The 13,467-nt window shown below is 39.0% G+C and overlaps 1 protein-coding gene across 2 annotated transcripts in view; it reads right to left on the bottom strand.

Moving 5' to 3' along the window:
* Positions 1-13,467, bottom strand: part of ELMO1 (engulfment and cell motility 1) — a 1,412,865-nt gene that overhangs the window by 355,537 nt on the left and 1,043,861 nt on the right. For both annotated transcript variants that reach the window (XM_078688215.1, XM_078688216.1), the window contains one exon: positions 11,483-11,619. In XM_078688215.1, the coding sequence (XP_078544341.1) occupies positions 11,483-11,619 (137 nt within the window). The remainder of the gene's footprint in view (positions 1-11,482; positions 11,620-13,467) is intronic.

Below are 13,467 nucleotides of genomic sequence, written 5' to 3'. Positions count from 1 at the left end.
TACTTGCTTGGAAAGCAGAAGGATTGATAAATGAAGATGAAATTAAGTTCCTCATGGTAGAATATCCAATAACGCCTACCATATACTTTCTTCCAAAGATTCACAAGACTCTGAATAAACCTCCAGGGAGACCCATCATCTCCAGCTGTGGCAGTCTGTATGAACATGTATCACTATATGTTGATCACTTTTTATCACCTATATTACCCACTCTCAGTTCGTACATCAAAGATACTGGGGATTTTCTGCGCATTTAATGAACACACAATGGCAATCTACCTACTATTTAGTGACAATTGATGTCGTCTCACTTTATACATCAATAGAACATGAAATAGGCATAAAAGCTATGCAACACTTCTTACAGCAACGACCGGTGAAAGAACGCGAACACTCCAAGATGTTGGTTAAACCACTGCAAAGGTGCACCACAACAAGAAATTGAGCAAATTACAATGCTATTAATAAGCATGAATAAAAACGTTTTGCAAATGACAGGATGTTGTTAATCTTCAAATGATCTTTATTTTCAGTGTATTCAAAACAACAATGTACAGCCGACGCGTTTCGTCCCAAGCTGGGACTTCTTCAGGGCTGTCGGTAAAAACATACAAACAAGTGATTACTATACTAGCTACGTTAAGTGATAAACAATTTGACAATAACACAATTTACAAAACAGTTATTTTTTAAGAAAAAAACAACACATGTTAAAACACGGACCTAGGAGCTTGTACAAACAAATGACCTCAATCCTCAGAGAACATGGTGAGAAAGAGGCTTCCGTCTTGGATATCAACAACTATGTACAATGGAGGATATATTTACAGAATTTAAAAAAGATTTCTTAGTTAGGCAAAGGGAGAATGCCTATAGGGGAAATAACAGATCAATGTTCATGTATTGATGGACTATTTTATACAAGTAAATCTATGTACAATATAAACAGTTTGTGGAGATGATCACCGAAAGTAGGTAATTGCACATTGGTAGGGAAAACAAAACTTGATAGATAATCATAATAACATTCGAGAAGTCATTGACCAAAGGCAGAAATTTCTCATGTCTGACCAGGTCCTACATGGTGTGTGAGGGCTGAGAGGAGTGGGCAACCCCCTCCCCCTACCTCTCCCCCTCTTCCTCCTACAAAGTTAACCCCGCCAGAAGGTCATACAGGGCTCAAAAAGCAAACCGAGGTGAAAATATGTCTGAGCTCTAATGTTCATATGAGAACCGCAATAGGAATTGCTCTCTGCCTTGAAAAGCATCCGGACAGGTTTAATCATATCAAAAACCCGTCTCACACAAGCAAGTCTATGCATTATATCTAATTACCTTTTGTAAATGTGAGCTGTCCCATAAGGAGTGAGGATATGACGAGATTAGAATGCCTTGGCCACGTATTCACAGATTCAGTCATCCAATATGTATGAATTGATGTATAGAAAATCTGATGTATCCTTTTCTCAATCGGTATGGAACAAACCAGGTTGTACCTCCAAGTGACATAGAATGGGAAAAGAAATATAATCAGATTTGGCAAGATACGAAATGAAAGACAGAATAGGAGACTCCTATGCTTAGACATATCTAATTAGGACATTAACTTAACTTACTATATATCTATTTGTTAGGCCGGGACTTGGTCAGGTTAGAATCCTGAGTTTAGGAGATAAGAACTCCTCAAGAATTCATGTGTTTGAACATCATATACATGTTCTGAAAAACATATAAGCGAAAATAAATGAATAGATGGCAAAAAATAAATAAAGCCTGAGATTAAGATATAAAGACAGAGAAGCTGTCACAAGAAAAATTACCTGAAATAATTATCAAGGAAACCAAGGACAAGCAAATCCTATAAGTTCCCAGAAGGAGGAGGTGGGCACTGTATTCCAGTAGGCCTGCCAAGTAAAAAATAAATGTAGAAAATATTTGTTGTCATCCTGTAACTTCTTTGGATATCATGAGAAAAATCACTATGCTAAGGCTATCTCTATGTGCTTAAGTAGTCCTGCCCATAGACATTAATAACCTCCCAATTTTCCATGTGTGGAAACTTGATTGTATGAGCAGATAGTGTCCCCTATGTCCATCCCCATAAGCTAATGTGGATATGTCCTTTTCCACTAAGCAATAAGTAATTTGCATAAGTGGGGGTTTAGAAATATAGGCCCCAGAGGGCAAATCGCCCAAAATTAGATTTAGGCCTAGAATATAAGGTTCCTGACTCTGAGCAGTGCTTCACCTTACTTTTTTACTGCAACATGAGCCCACAAGCAGTATTGAGTCTAGTGATATTGATTTGAGCAAGGTGGACACTAAAAAAGAAGTTATTCTAAGTTTTTATAAGGCTGAATCAAAAGGCAAACAAAACAACCTATCTTAACCTATCAGTCTTACCGCTTGTGTTAGAAGCAGCCGGCTCCCATCCACCAGACCTCCGTCCCGTCGAAACACCCGTGAAATCGCTGTGTTTAATCCTTCTCATAGCTACACCGGTTTATATACCGGTACTGATTCGTTTGAAATGCTCTCAGCTGTGAAGTTCCCGCCGGCATACTTAAGGGACACCAAGGACATTCTTGCCAAATTGGAGGGTTTCGTGTGGACAGACACTCTCCAGTTTGTCACACTTGACGTGATTGGGCTCTATACTTGTATAAAGAAGGAGTTCGGGTTGAGAGCCCTAGAATCTTTTTTGGAGAAAAGGACAGCGGACCATCTGCTGCATAATGGTGTTCTCCTCGAAATGACTGAAATTATACTATCAAAAAACTTTTTCCTCAACGATTCCAAATGGTACCATCAAACGCAAGGGACAGCGATGGGTTCCAAGTTTGCTCCCGCTTACGCCGGCCTTTTCATGGGTTGGTTTGAGCGGGAGCATGCTTGGGGTCGTCACTCGGCAAAATGGATGAATAACATAATTTTCTGGGGTAGGTACATCGATGATGTGATAATGATCTGGGATGGACCTACCCCAGATTTAATGGATTACTTCGGTTATCTTAATGATAATCCATTTAATGTCCGTTTCACCATGATACATAGTCAGGATGCTGTTGATTTCTTGGATGTCAAGCTGTTTATAGAAGATAATAAGATCCAAAGCTGTACTCACCGAAAGGCCACTGCCTGCAACAGTATCTTGCACTATGAAAGTGCCCACCCTCGACATGTAATCGAAAATATCCCCTATGGTGAAATGATCCGTATGCGCCGAAATTGCAGCACGGAGGAGTTGTTTAAGAAAAACATTCATGAAACAGAACAAAGGTTCCTTGCAAGAGGCTATCCAAAGGTTACTCTTGGGAGAGCGAACAAAAAAGTCCTTAAAACGACCAGGCAGAGCACGCTAGCAACTAAAATCAAATGCACGAACTATAGCAGACCCCCCGCGTTTAGTACGCAGTATTCAGACCAAAGTGGCAAAATTTTTAACATACTTAAGAAAAATTGGCACTATATAGCTGATATACCAAGCTTAGAAGGACTGATTTCTGGGACACCCAAAATATGCTACAGGAGAGGTAAAAACCTCCGGAATATACTGTGTCCAAGCTATATAGAATCTAACAAGAGGCCAAATTGGCTGTTGCCCTACACAAAGGGTTTCTTTACCTGCAGTGACTGCAATATGTGCGCCCTGGGGAGAAATAGGACCAAGGATTTCTGCTTTAACAGCAACAAAAGCTACACAATAGATTCCCTGATCAATTGCAACACCAAATATGTAGTTTACATATTGGGATGTGGTTGCAATAAAATATATGTGGGCAGTACCAAGAGAGCTCTTAAGATCCGGATTCAGGAACATGTCCGTGCAAGACGCAATGGGGATATGAGACATCCCATGACTTTTCATATGCAGCAACATCATAAGGACACAGAGGACATGTGGTTCATAGGCATTGATCACCAACCCGCCCATCCAAGGGGAGGTGATAGGGAACTAGCCCTGAGAAAACGAGAAGCAGGCTGGATATGTAGACTACGCTGTATTGAACTCGGTCATAACACCGAGGATGAGTTACACCACTTCCTAGCATAAGCCTGTGCTTCGTTTTCTGGACCCCTTTTAATATACACTGCACTACTGTATATCCAACTGTATGACCTAGTGAGGTCCGCCGTGGGGGTTGCTCTCTGCAAAGAACTTTCCTTGTTTGGAAGGGACAAGGCACGGTATTAGACTCTCAAAATGAGACTTGACAAAAATATACCATTATTCTATATGGATGTGTATTGATGTAGTAGCAATCTGGGCAGGTGTTGTATATAGGTGTTATCCCTCACACCTTTTATACATACACTCGCTTCTCAACCCTACACATTCCCATTCCTCTTCTTTCGCTTTTTCCTTCTATTCTCCTCTTCAGCTTCTTAAATGTTATAAGGACTAATATGGCTCAATGGGTCATATACATCTAAGTTGGTGGAACATTTATTGTTATTTTTTCCAAGGTTGAGTCAACAATGGTGAACTTACAAATTCGATTTAGGAATACGCTAAATCTAATGACAATTGTCCAAGACTTCGGGTCCTTTTGCTTTAAACTTTTTGCATAAGGACAGAGGCAATGATGGCCGCTGTGTTATGGCATGATTTACAACGACCTCCCGATGACGCCCTCCACCTTACAGTTCGGGACTCCTCCCTTAATTTACACATCATATTTTCGGAAATTCTAGTTTACTCAGTGCCCTTAGTAACATTATTTTCTGTAATGCCAAAATGGTATAACCATTAATACAGGGACCTTTTGATGGATCGAAATTACAATTTTGCATGTGATATTCAGGTTAAATCAGATGTTAGAGGGGAGAATGGTCCAAACAAAAAATATGCACACTGGTTTATTAACATTATTTACCCTACAAATTTCTTTGAGGAAACCACAACTGATTTAGTAGATGTAATCACAGGATTCGGGCGTTTTATCATATCATTTTGCCTAAAAAAACTGAGGCTAAGATGGCCGCCGCTTTGACCACATTCATGGCACACTTTGCCTTATACCGCCGTTTTGTATGGAGTACTCGGGTTTTATGTTCTAGTGGTTATTTGTTCTCAAAAAAATATGTACACTGGCATAATAACATTATAAAATTATTTGCCATACAAATTCCGCCAACAACACCCCAATAAATTTAATATACCTCACCACATGCACACTTCGCCTTACACCGCTTTTTTTGCATGGGGCATTTGGGACGTATGTTCCAGTAGGGATTGGATCATATAAAAATATGGACACTGGCATAATATCATTTGCCATTATTTTTTATACCGCTGTGTAAACCCTATTGAATTCAATATATTTCGCCACAGGCCTCGGGTTTTTTTACTATATTATCCGGTTTAAAAACCCTAGGCTAAGATGGCCGCTGCGTTAACTACAACTTTGGCACACTTTGCCGTACACCTCGGGACTCCGCCCCCTTAAATACGTCGCGTTTGCAAATACCGACTTTATTATGTGCCTAGACTTCCTTGTTTTTTAATCTGTGACAGGTACAACAAGTAAAATCAATAATAAAGGGGCCCTGAGTATCTTTTCCGGTTTTGAATTACCATCTTTTAGAAAAAACGATAAATTTTCCTTTTTTGGCCGTTCGACCTAAATCTATTTGCGTTCAAATGTGCAAATGGTTAGGATTACCTTTCAAACAATGAAATCGTAAATAGGGGTGACGTTCTTACACTTGTTCTGCATGTTGCCAAACAACTTGAGACACACTACAAGATGGCCGCCGCTTTTCTATTGGGAGGCGATGGCTCTTTTCTGGCGGGAACTTCACAGCTGAGAGCATTTCAAACGAATCAGTACCGGTATATAAACCGGTGTAGCTATGAGAAGGATTAAACACAGCGATTTCACGGGTGTTTCGACGGGACGGAGGTCTGGTGGATGGGAGCCGGCTGCTTCTAACACAAGCGGTAAGACTGATAGGTTAAGATAGGTTGTTTTGTTTGCCTTTTGATTCAGCCTTATAAAAACTTAGAATAACTTCTTTTTTAGTGTCCACCTTGCTCAAATCAATATTACTAGACTCAATACTGCTTGTGGGCTCATGTTGCAGTAAAAAAGTAAGGTGAAGCACTGCTCAGAGTCAGGAACCTTATATTCTAGGCCTAAATCTAATTTTGGGCGATTTGCCCTCTGGGGCCTATATTTCTAAACCCCCACTTATGCAAATTACTTATTGCTTAGTGGAAAAGGACATATCCACATTAGCTTATGGGGACGGACATACGGGACACTATCTGCTCATACAATCAAGTTTCCACACATGGAAAATTGGGAGGTTATTAATGTCTATGGGCAGGACTACTTAAGCACATAGAGATAGCCTTAGCATAGTGATTTTTCTCATGATATCCAAAGAAGTTACAGGATGACAACAAATATTTTCTACATTTATTTTTTACTTGGCAGGCCTACTGGAATACAGTGCCCACCTCCTCCTTCTGGGAACTTATAGGATTTGCTTGTCCTTGGTTTCCTTGATAATTATTTCAGGTAATTTTTCTTGTGACAGCTTCTCTGTCTTTATATCTTAATCTCAGGCTTTATTTATTTTTTGCCATCTATTCATTTATTTTCGCTTATATGTTTTTCAGAACATGTATATGATGTTCAAACACATGAATTCTTGAGGAGTTCTTATCTCCTAAACTCAGGATTCTAACCTGACCAAGTCCCGGCCTAACAAATAGATATATAGTAAGTTAAGTTAATGTCCTAATTAGATATGTCTAAGCATAGGAGTCTCCTATTCTGTCTTTCATTTCGTATCTTGCCAAATCTGATTATATTTCTTTTCCCATTCTATGTCACTTGGAGGTACAACCTGGTTTGTTCCATACCGATTGAGAAAAGGATACATCAGATTTTCTATACATCAATTCATACATATTGGATGACTGAATCTGTGAATACGTGGCCAAGGCATTCTAATCTCGTCATATCCTCACTCCTTATGGGACAGCTCACATTTACAAAAGGTAATTAGATATAATGCATAGACTTGCTTGTGTGAGACGGGTTTTTGATATGATTAAACCTGTCCGGATGCTTTTCAAGGCAGAGAGCAATTCCTATTGCGGTTCTCATATGAACATTAGAGCTCAGACATATTTTCACCTCGGTTTGCTTTTTGAGCCCTGTATGACCTTCTGGCGGGGTTAACTTTGTAGGAGGAAGAGGGGGAGAGGTAGGGGGAGGGGGTTGCCCACTCCTCTCAGCCCTCACACACCATGTAGGACCTGGTCAGACATGAGAAATTTCTGCCTTTGGTCAATGACTTCTTGAATGTTATTATGATTATCTATCAAGTTTTGTTTTCCCTACCAATGTGCAATTACCTACTTTCGGTGATCATCTCCACAAACTGTTTATATTGTACATAGATTTACTTGTATAAAATAGTCCATCAATACATGAACATTGATCTGTTATTTCCCCTATAGGCATTCTCCCTTTGCCTAACTAAGAAATCTTTTTTAAATTCTGTAAATATATCCTCCATTGTACATAGTTGTTGATATCCAAGACGGAAGCCTCTTTCTCACCATGTTCTCTGAGGATTGAGGTCATTTGTTTGTACAAGCTCCTAGGTCCGTGTTTTAACATGTGTTGTTTTTTTCTTAAAAAATAACTGTTTTGTAAATTGTGTTATTGTCAAATTGTTTATCACTTAACGTAGCTAGTATCACTTGTTTGTATGTTTTTACCGACAGCCCTGAAGAAGTCCCAGCTTGGGACGAAACGCGTCGGCTGTACATTGTTGTTTTGAATACACTGAAAATAAAGATCATTTGAAGATTAACAACATCCTGTCATTTGCAAAACGTTTTTATTCATGCTTATTAATAGCATTGTAATTTGCTCAATTTCTTGTTGTGGTGCACCTTTGCAGTGGTTTAACTTGTATATAATTCCGTTAGGAATCAGCACAGTAACGATGGGTGCTAGGCAGTGTGCACACACTCCCCTCTAGTTATCTTGGGGCTAATTATCAATTGGGGGCGATAAATAGCCAGGTGCTGACATTAGGAAGGGTCCGTCGTTGAACTTTTGGTATTTACTCCAAGATGTTGATAGACATGATCAAACTCTGTCTTCACAATAATGTTTTCCTATTTGACAGCCAGATATACATGCAAAAGTGCGGTACCGCAATGGGAGTTTCCTTCTCTCCAAGCTATGCTAACCTCATGATGGGTTGGTGGGAGAGGAGCATAGCTTGGAGAGAAGAAAACGATCATCACATGGCCAAAGTGGTGTTATGGTTACGCTTCATTGACGATCTTTTTCTACTATGGAGGGGGACCAAATCAGAATTTCAATCATTCTTCAATGAACTCAATAACAATGAAGTAGGCCTAAAATTCACCCATGTCATCAGCAACAAAGAAGTGGACTTACTGGACATCAAAGTATACGTACATAATGATCAAATACAAACAACAGTACACAGGAAAAAGACGGCCACTAACAGCATACTACACGGACATAGTTTTCACCCAGGGAAACTCAAGAAAAGCATCCCATATGGGGAACTGTTGCGAATGAGAAGAAATTGTTCGGAGCAGAGTGAAATGGAGAAAAACTTTGATGACACAAGGGAGAGATTTCTTCAACGTGGATACAATTACCATGATATTGTGAATGGAGAAATGAAAGCAAGGAACAAAACAAGAGCTGAGACATTGTTATTTAAACCCGACAAGGAGAACAAAGAGAACAGCAATGAGACCAATCCCATACCTGATCCTCCGAGAATGATCATTACGTACACTAAAGAAAGCTACAAAATACAAAAAATAATGAGCAAGTACTGGCACCTGATCCAAAGGGATCCGGACATAGGAAAAAATGTTGGAGAACGACCACTGATAACACATAGGAGAGCCCCCAATCTCTCCGACCATTTGGTGCATAGTCATTTTGAAAACCAAAGAACAAGTAACTGGTTCACTGACAGGAAAAAGGGATTTGTGAAATGCTATATTTGCAAGGCATGCAAGATAGGGAAAACCATGAATAACATCAAAGATCCTGCAGGAAAAACATTTCTAATTAGAGAACACATAACCTGTGAGACCAGCTTCGTAGTTTACATGCTACAATGCTACTGTGGCAAAAGGTACATTGGGAGCACTACTTGTTCTCTAAAGAAAAGAATTTTGGAGCACATTCGTGCAATAGAAAAGAGAGATCATGCATATGCAATGGCGAAACATCTAACAACTCATGAAGACAAAACATGGAAGGATGTCCAGTATTTTGGACTAGCGACCATTCAGCAGCACGAACGTGGAGGTAACAGAAAACTCAAGTTAAGAAGACTTGAATCAAAATTAATCATGCGCTTCAAAACAAAGCAGCCTGCAGGATTAAATGGGGATGAAGAACTTTATTTCCATCTTTAATTGCATGCAATCCTTGAACATGACCGTTGAATTTAGACTGCTAAATAGTAGATAGAAATTAAGATATGATTTACAATTTTGTGGAATATTGGACTACTGTCATCAGTTTTATTATTATTGGATCGGGGCAACTTGATTTTTGGTGAGAATAATTGGCAGTGGCAAGGGCACTCATCCCTAGATATTGAGATCTGACACACAAAAACAATGAATTAGATCATAGAAAGAGGATTGAGAGTATTCCAGTGAGTGTCTAATCGTAATCACTGCCTTCTCACCGCAATGGAGAAAATGGGACATGCTTGATAAACTTGGGCACTAAGCCTCCAAACAAACAGACACTATATCATCATGTTTGTCTTAAAATGCAGAGACTAATATAACATATGCAATTAATGAGATTACAAATCAGTTAATGCTCAGTATACTTTAATATGTGAAATAATAACATGTTTGATTTCAAATAGCTCTGCTTAGAAACTGCATGTCCCATAATGCACTTCTTTGTGCACATCTTTAAAATGAAAAAGTAAAGAAGGACAACTGTGTAACACTGCCGTGAGAAGGAACCTGTTGGTTCGAAACGCGTAGGCTGTTAGCAGTGTGTTAATAAATCTACTGATACTAACGGGCGGAGTGCTGGTTCCTTATTTTGTGAAAAATAAATTTCGGGACCCCGTCCTGGTCCTGACTCCAGCACCAGCTTCTAAGTGCTCCCTCTGCGACAGGACGGTTTGCGAGTGATATATATATATATATATATATATATATATATTTTTATTTTTTTATTTATATATATATATATATATATATAAAAATCTGGCTGTCATGAGTGGACTATTCATTCTCTTCACCATGTTCATAATGCTGATTACATTGCTTTGTTTTATCTGGAAGGTTATCGCAACTCTCTCTTTCTATGCAGGATTACGATTGTTTCAATAAATGTTTTGAAAACTTCATGTGTATCTTTCCTTGTGTTTACCATGGGCATGATTAAGTAAATAATAAAAGGGATAAGATCTGCTTCCAGGATTGCCTTGGGGATCACAGTGTCATGTTAGAGGTTGCCAAAATCACCTGCCACTCCAGGAAGGCTAGGGATTTGGGTGAGGCACAGTGAGCTTGCTGGGAATTGGGCCAACAGTCTCTAATGGTGTAGATGGACAGAGTCCCTGCACTCTGATGTCCTGTTGTCCTAATACGCAATCTTACCTTTTCTAGTTGGAACCGCGTAACATGACTTTGTAGGTATGTTTTTCAACCATTTTCTGTTCCCGGCTAGCAATATCAGTTCACTGCCTTTAATATATCTTCTAGAATCATTTAATTTCTTTAAAATTAATTCAATGTACACAGTTATTAAATCACAAATACATAAAATGTTAAACATAAAATGGTTTAAAAATATGCTCACTGCACAGCCCCTCAGTGTAAATGTTTTGTTAACTTCTGTAGAAACAAACCTTCTGAACTATTAATTTCAACGTAATCATCAAATATGTAATGATGTTCAAGTATGTCCTATAAGCACCTCAGCAACACGAAGGCATGCCCAAGATCAAATGTAAATATAGTGTTGAGAACAATCATGCATGAGGTAACCTCACCAATGACAAGTGTTTGAGGAATAAGCATGGTTGGCAACAACGTTCCCTAAAAATCCAGGAGGTAAGAAAGCTGTGGAAATCTAAGCTCAGGCACATGGGATCCTTACAACAGCTTTTCACGCGGTTTATTAAGGTCTATACCTGCTAAGTAGATATTGCATCAAATTCCTCATACGTAGCAATTGAAAATGGTTTGCTAAGCCATAGCAGATACCTCACCAATGAGAGACTGCTCACAAACATAACAAAGGGTGATTGTTGAGAACATTACTAAATCAAACCAAAGCAACACCTGGAACACCTTGTAGTACGACGAAGTGCTTATAGACGACCTTGATCAAAGTGAACCCTAGACCAAGTAGACACAATAACTATCCTTGCAGCTGCATCTTATGTTCCAAACATTAGTATTGGCCCATGGCACTCCTACCTTGTTAAAGTCTTCTGAGGTTGCTCGCATTTCCTTCCATGTCTTGTTCAACAGCTGGATACATATGCAGAAAAACTCCTCGAAGGATCGGTCGTGAGTGAAGAACATGGGGTGGAATTCATTATAGGTTTCACTGGCTGCAATCAAGAGGCATGAACAAGATATGAGAAATAGCAGGAGAAGAGGAAAGCATACCAAACTAGTTCAGGCTAACCTACTGTGAAAACAAGCTATGAGATCTAAGACAATCCAGATTAACAATAATCAAGAGCAACATGGTGACCCAGATGTCATGAGTTTGTGGCTTCTTTGGTGTTTCCAAAGGACAGGTATCCTTGTTCCATGTAATAGGTGATATGTAGTAGAGATGCTTTTTTTCAAGCTCTCGGCCCATTTTTTACTCTTCCATATTTTAGTTTTTTTATGCTATTAATTCTTATTTACTAAAAAAAAAAAGTTAAGTAGAGGAATGACAAAAACACAAAATGACAAACTGTGTATGGGTAAACTAGATGTAGCAAAAACAATCCGACACATCCCTTAAAATCAGCGCTTAGGATGTGATATTGTGCCTAACAGGTACATAGTCATGGCGGAACAAAATGACAATCGGGTGAAAAAAACAGCATGTGGGCACTGGAATTATACAGCAAAACAGAATGAAGTATTTCAAGGGTCAATGAACCAAGCTCTGTAAGACTGGACATGGACAATTATATTAATACAATTAAAAAATATTATGCAAAGTAAGGCAAATGTTTGGTATGTTCTTCAAGATTAGTATATAGCTATCGTAATATTATAATGCACGTGGGTATTGGTCCAAATTGAGCTCAATGCTTCAGAAAAATACAGAGGTTTCCCTAGAAAGAAAACTGCACACATTCAGCAGACTGTTTGAAATCACATTCTAAAACCATGAATGACTGTGTCCAACATGGAGGCACAGGAAGATATTTCTACTGAAAAATGTTCTGCCTCTTAGAATACAATAGTTTGTGCACAATACGTACATTACACTCAGCAGAACACATACCAACTATGCACTTGTATTGTATGGTAGTGTACTGTATTGCAGCTCCTGTGGCAAAACAATCATGTCTTTAATTCTGCATGTTTCAAATGACGTCTCCTGCAGCTCGGTGTTGGGTTATTTCTGTGGTAACACACAAGCATTCTTGAAGAACCCCATTTCAAAAGAGAAATAACACGGGAAAGTATATTCATTGTAAATGTGTTAAGAAGGGCACTTCCTTAAAATGGATGCAAAATGGCTGGTGGGAAGTTGTAACGTCGGATTGCAGTCTTACAATAACTGCTGCTTAGACAAAAAATGGGATTTAGATCTGAATCGACATCAACATTAAAACAAAAAAAATATGAGACAAAATATTTTTTGACAAATTGTCTTTTCCTAAATCCATTAACAGCCACAGTACGTGAGGTACAGTCGTGCAGAAATCCCTACCTCTTAAAAGTGTTCATACATATGAGAAAGTGCAAAGTAAATAAATAATTGCGTTATCAGGTCAAATGAGCGGTGCACATTTACATTTTGCAACCTGTCAGCAGTCACTCTGCATTCCATATTTAGTTTTGCTATGAACATTTTTATTTGAATTAGAAACAAAGTGCCATTTTTCTACAGTAGGCAGATCAAGCATAAGATGACAGGTCACGCTGCAAGTCTATCATTATGCATACGTTACCACAGTCACGATATTTAAGAACTATCATTGATTTCATAGCAGCACAAACTTATCAGAAGTTCACATCACTGGGTAAAGATGAGCACAGATGTCACCTGCCAAATGTGGCTACTAATCATACCCACTGGTTCAGATTTTGGTCAAGGTGCAAACAGGCACGCCACAATGAGGACGCCCAGCAGCTGCCTCTTGCATCATCTCTTTGTTCTGCTTCATTGGTATGTGGACTAGGACATGTCGGACCTGATCACATCTCCTACTCACGTATCTTATACG

This window comes from Lissotriton helveticus, chromosome 4_1, assembly GCF_964261635.1.
Source record: "Lissotriton helveticus chromosome 4_1, aLisHel1.1, whole genome shotgun sequence".
Lineage (NCBI taxonomy): Eukaryota > Metazoa > Chordata > Amphibia > Caudata > Salamandridae > Lissotriton > Lissotriton helveticus.
The sequence above is the reverse complement of the archived record's forward strand: the minus strand, read 5'-3'. Positions and strand labels throughout refer to the sequence as shown.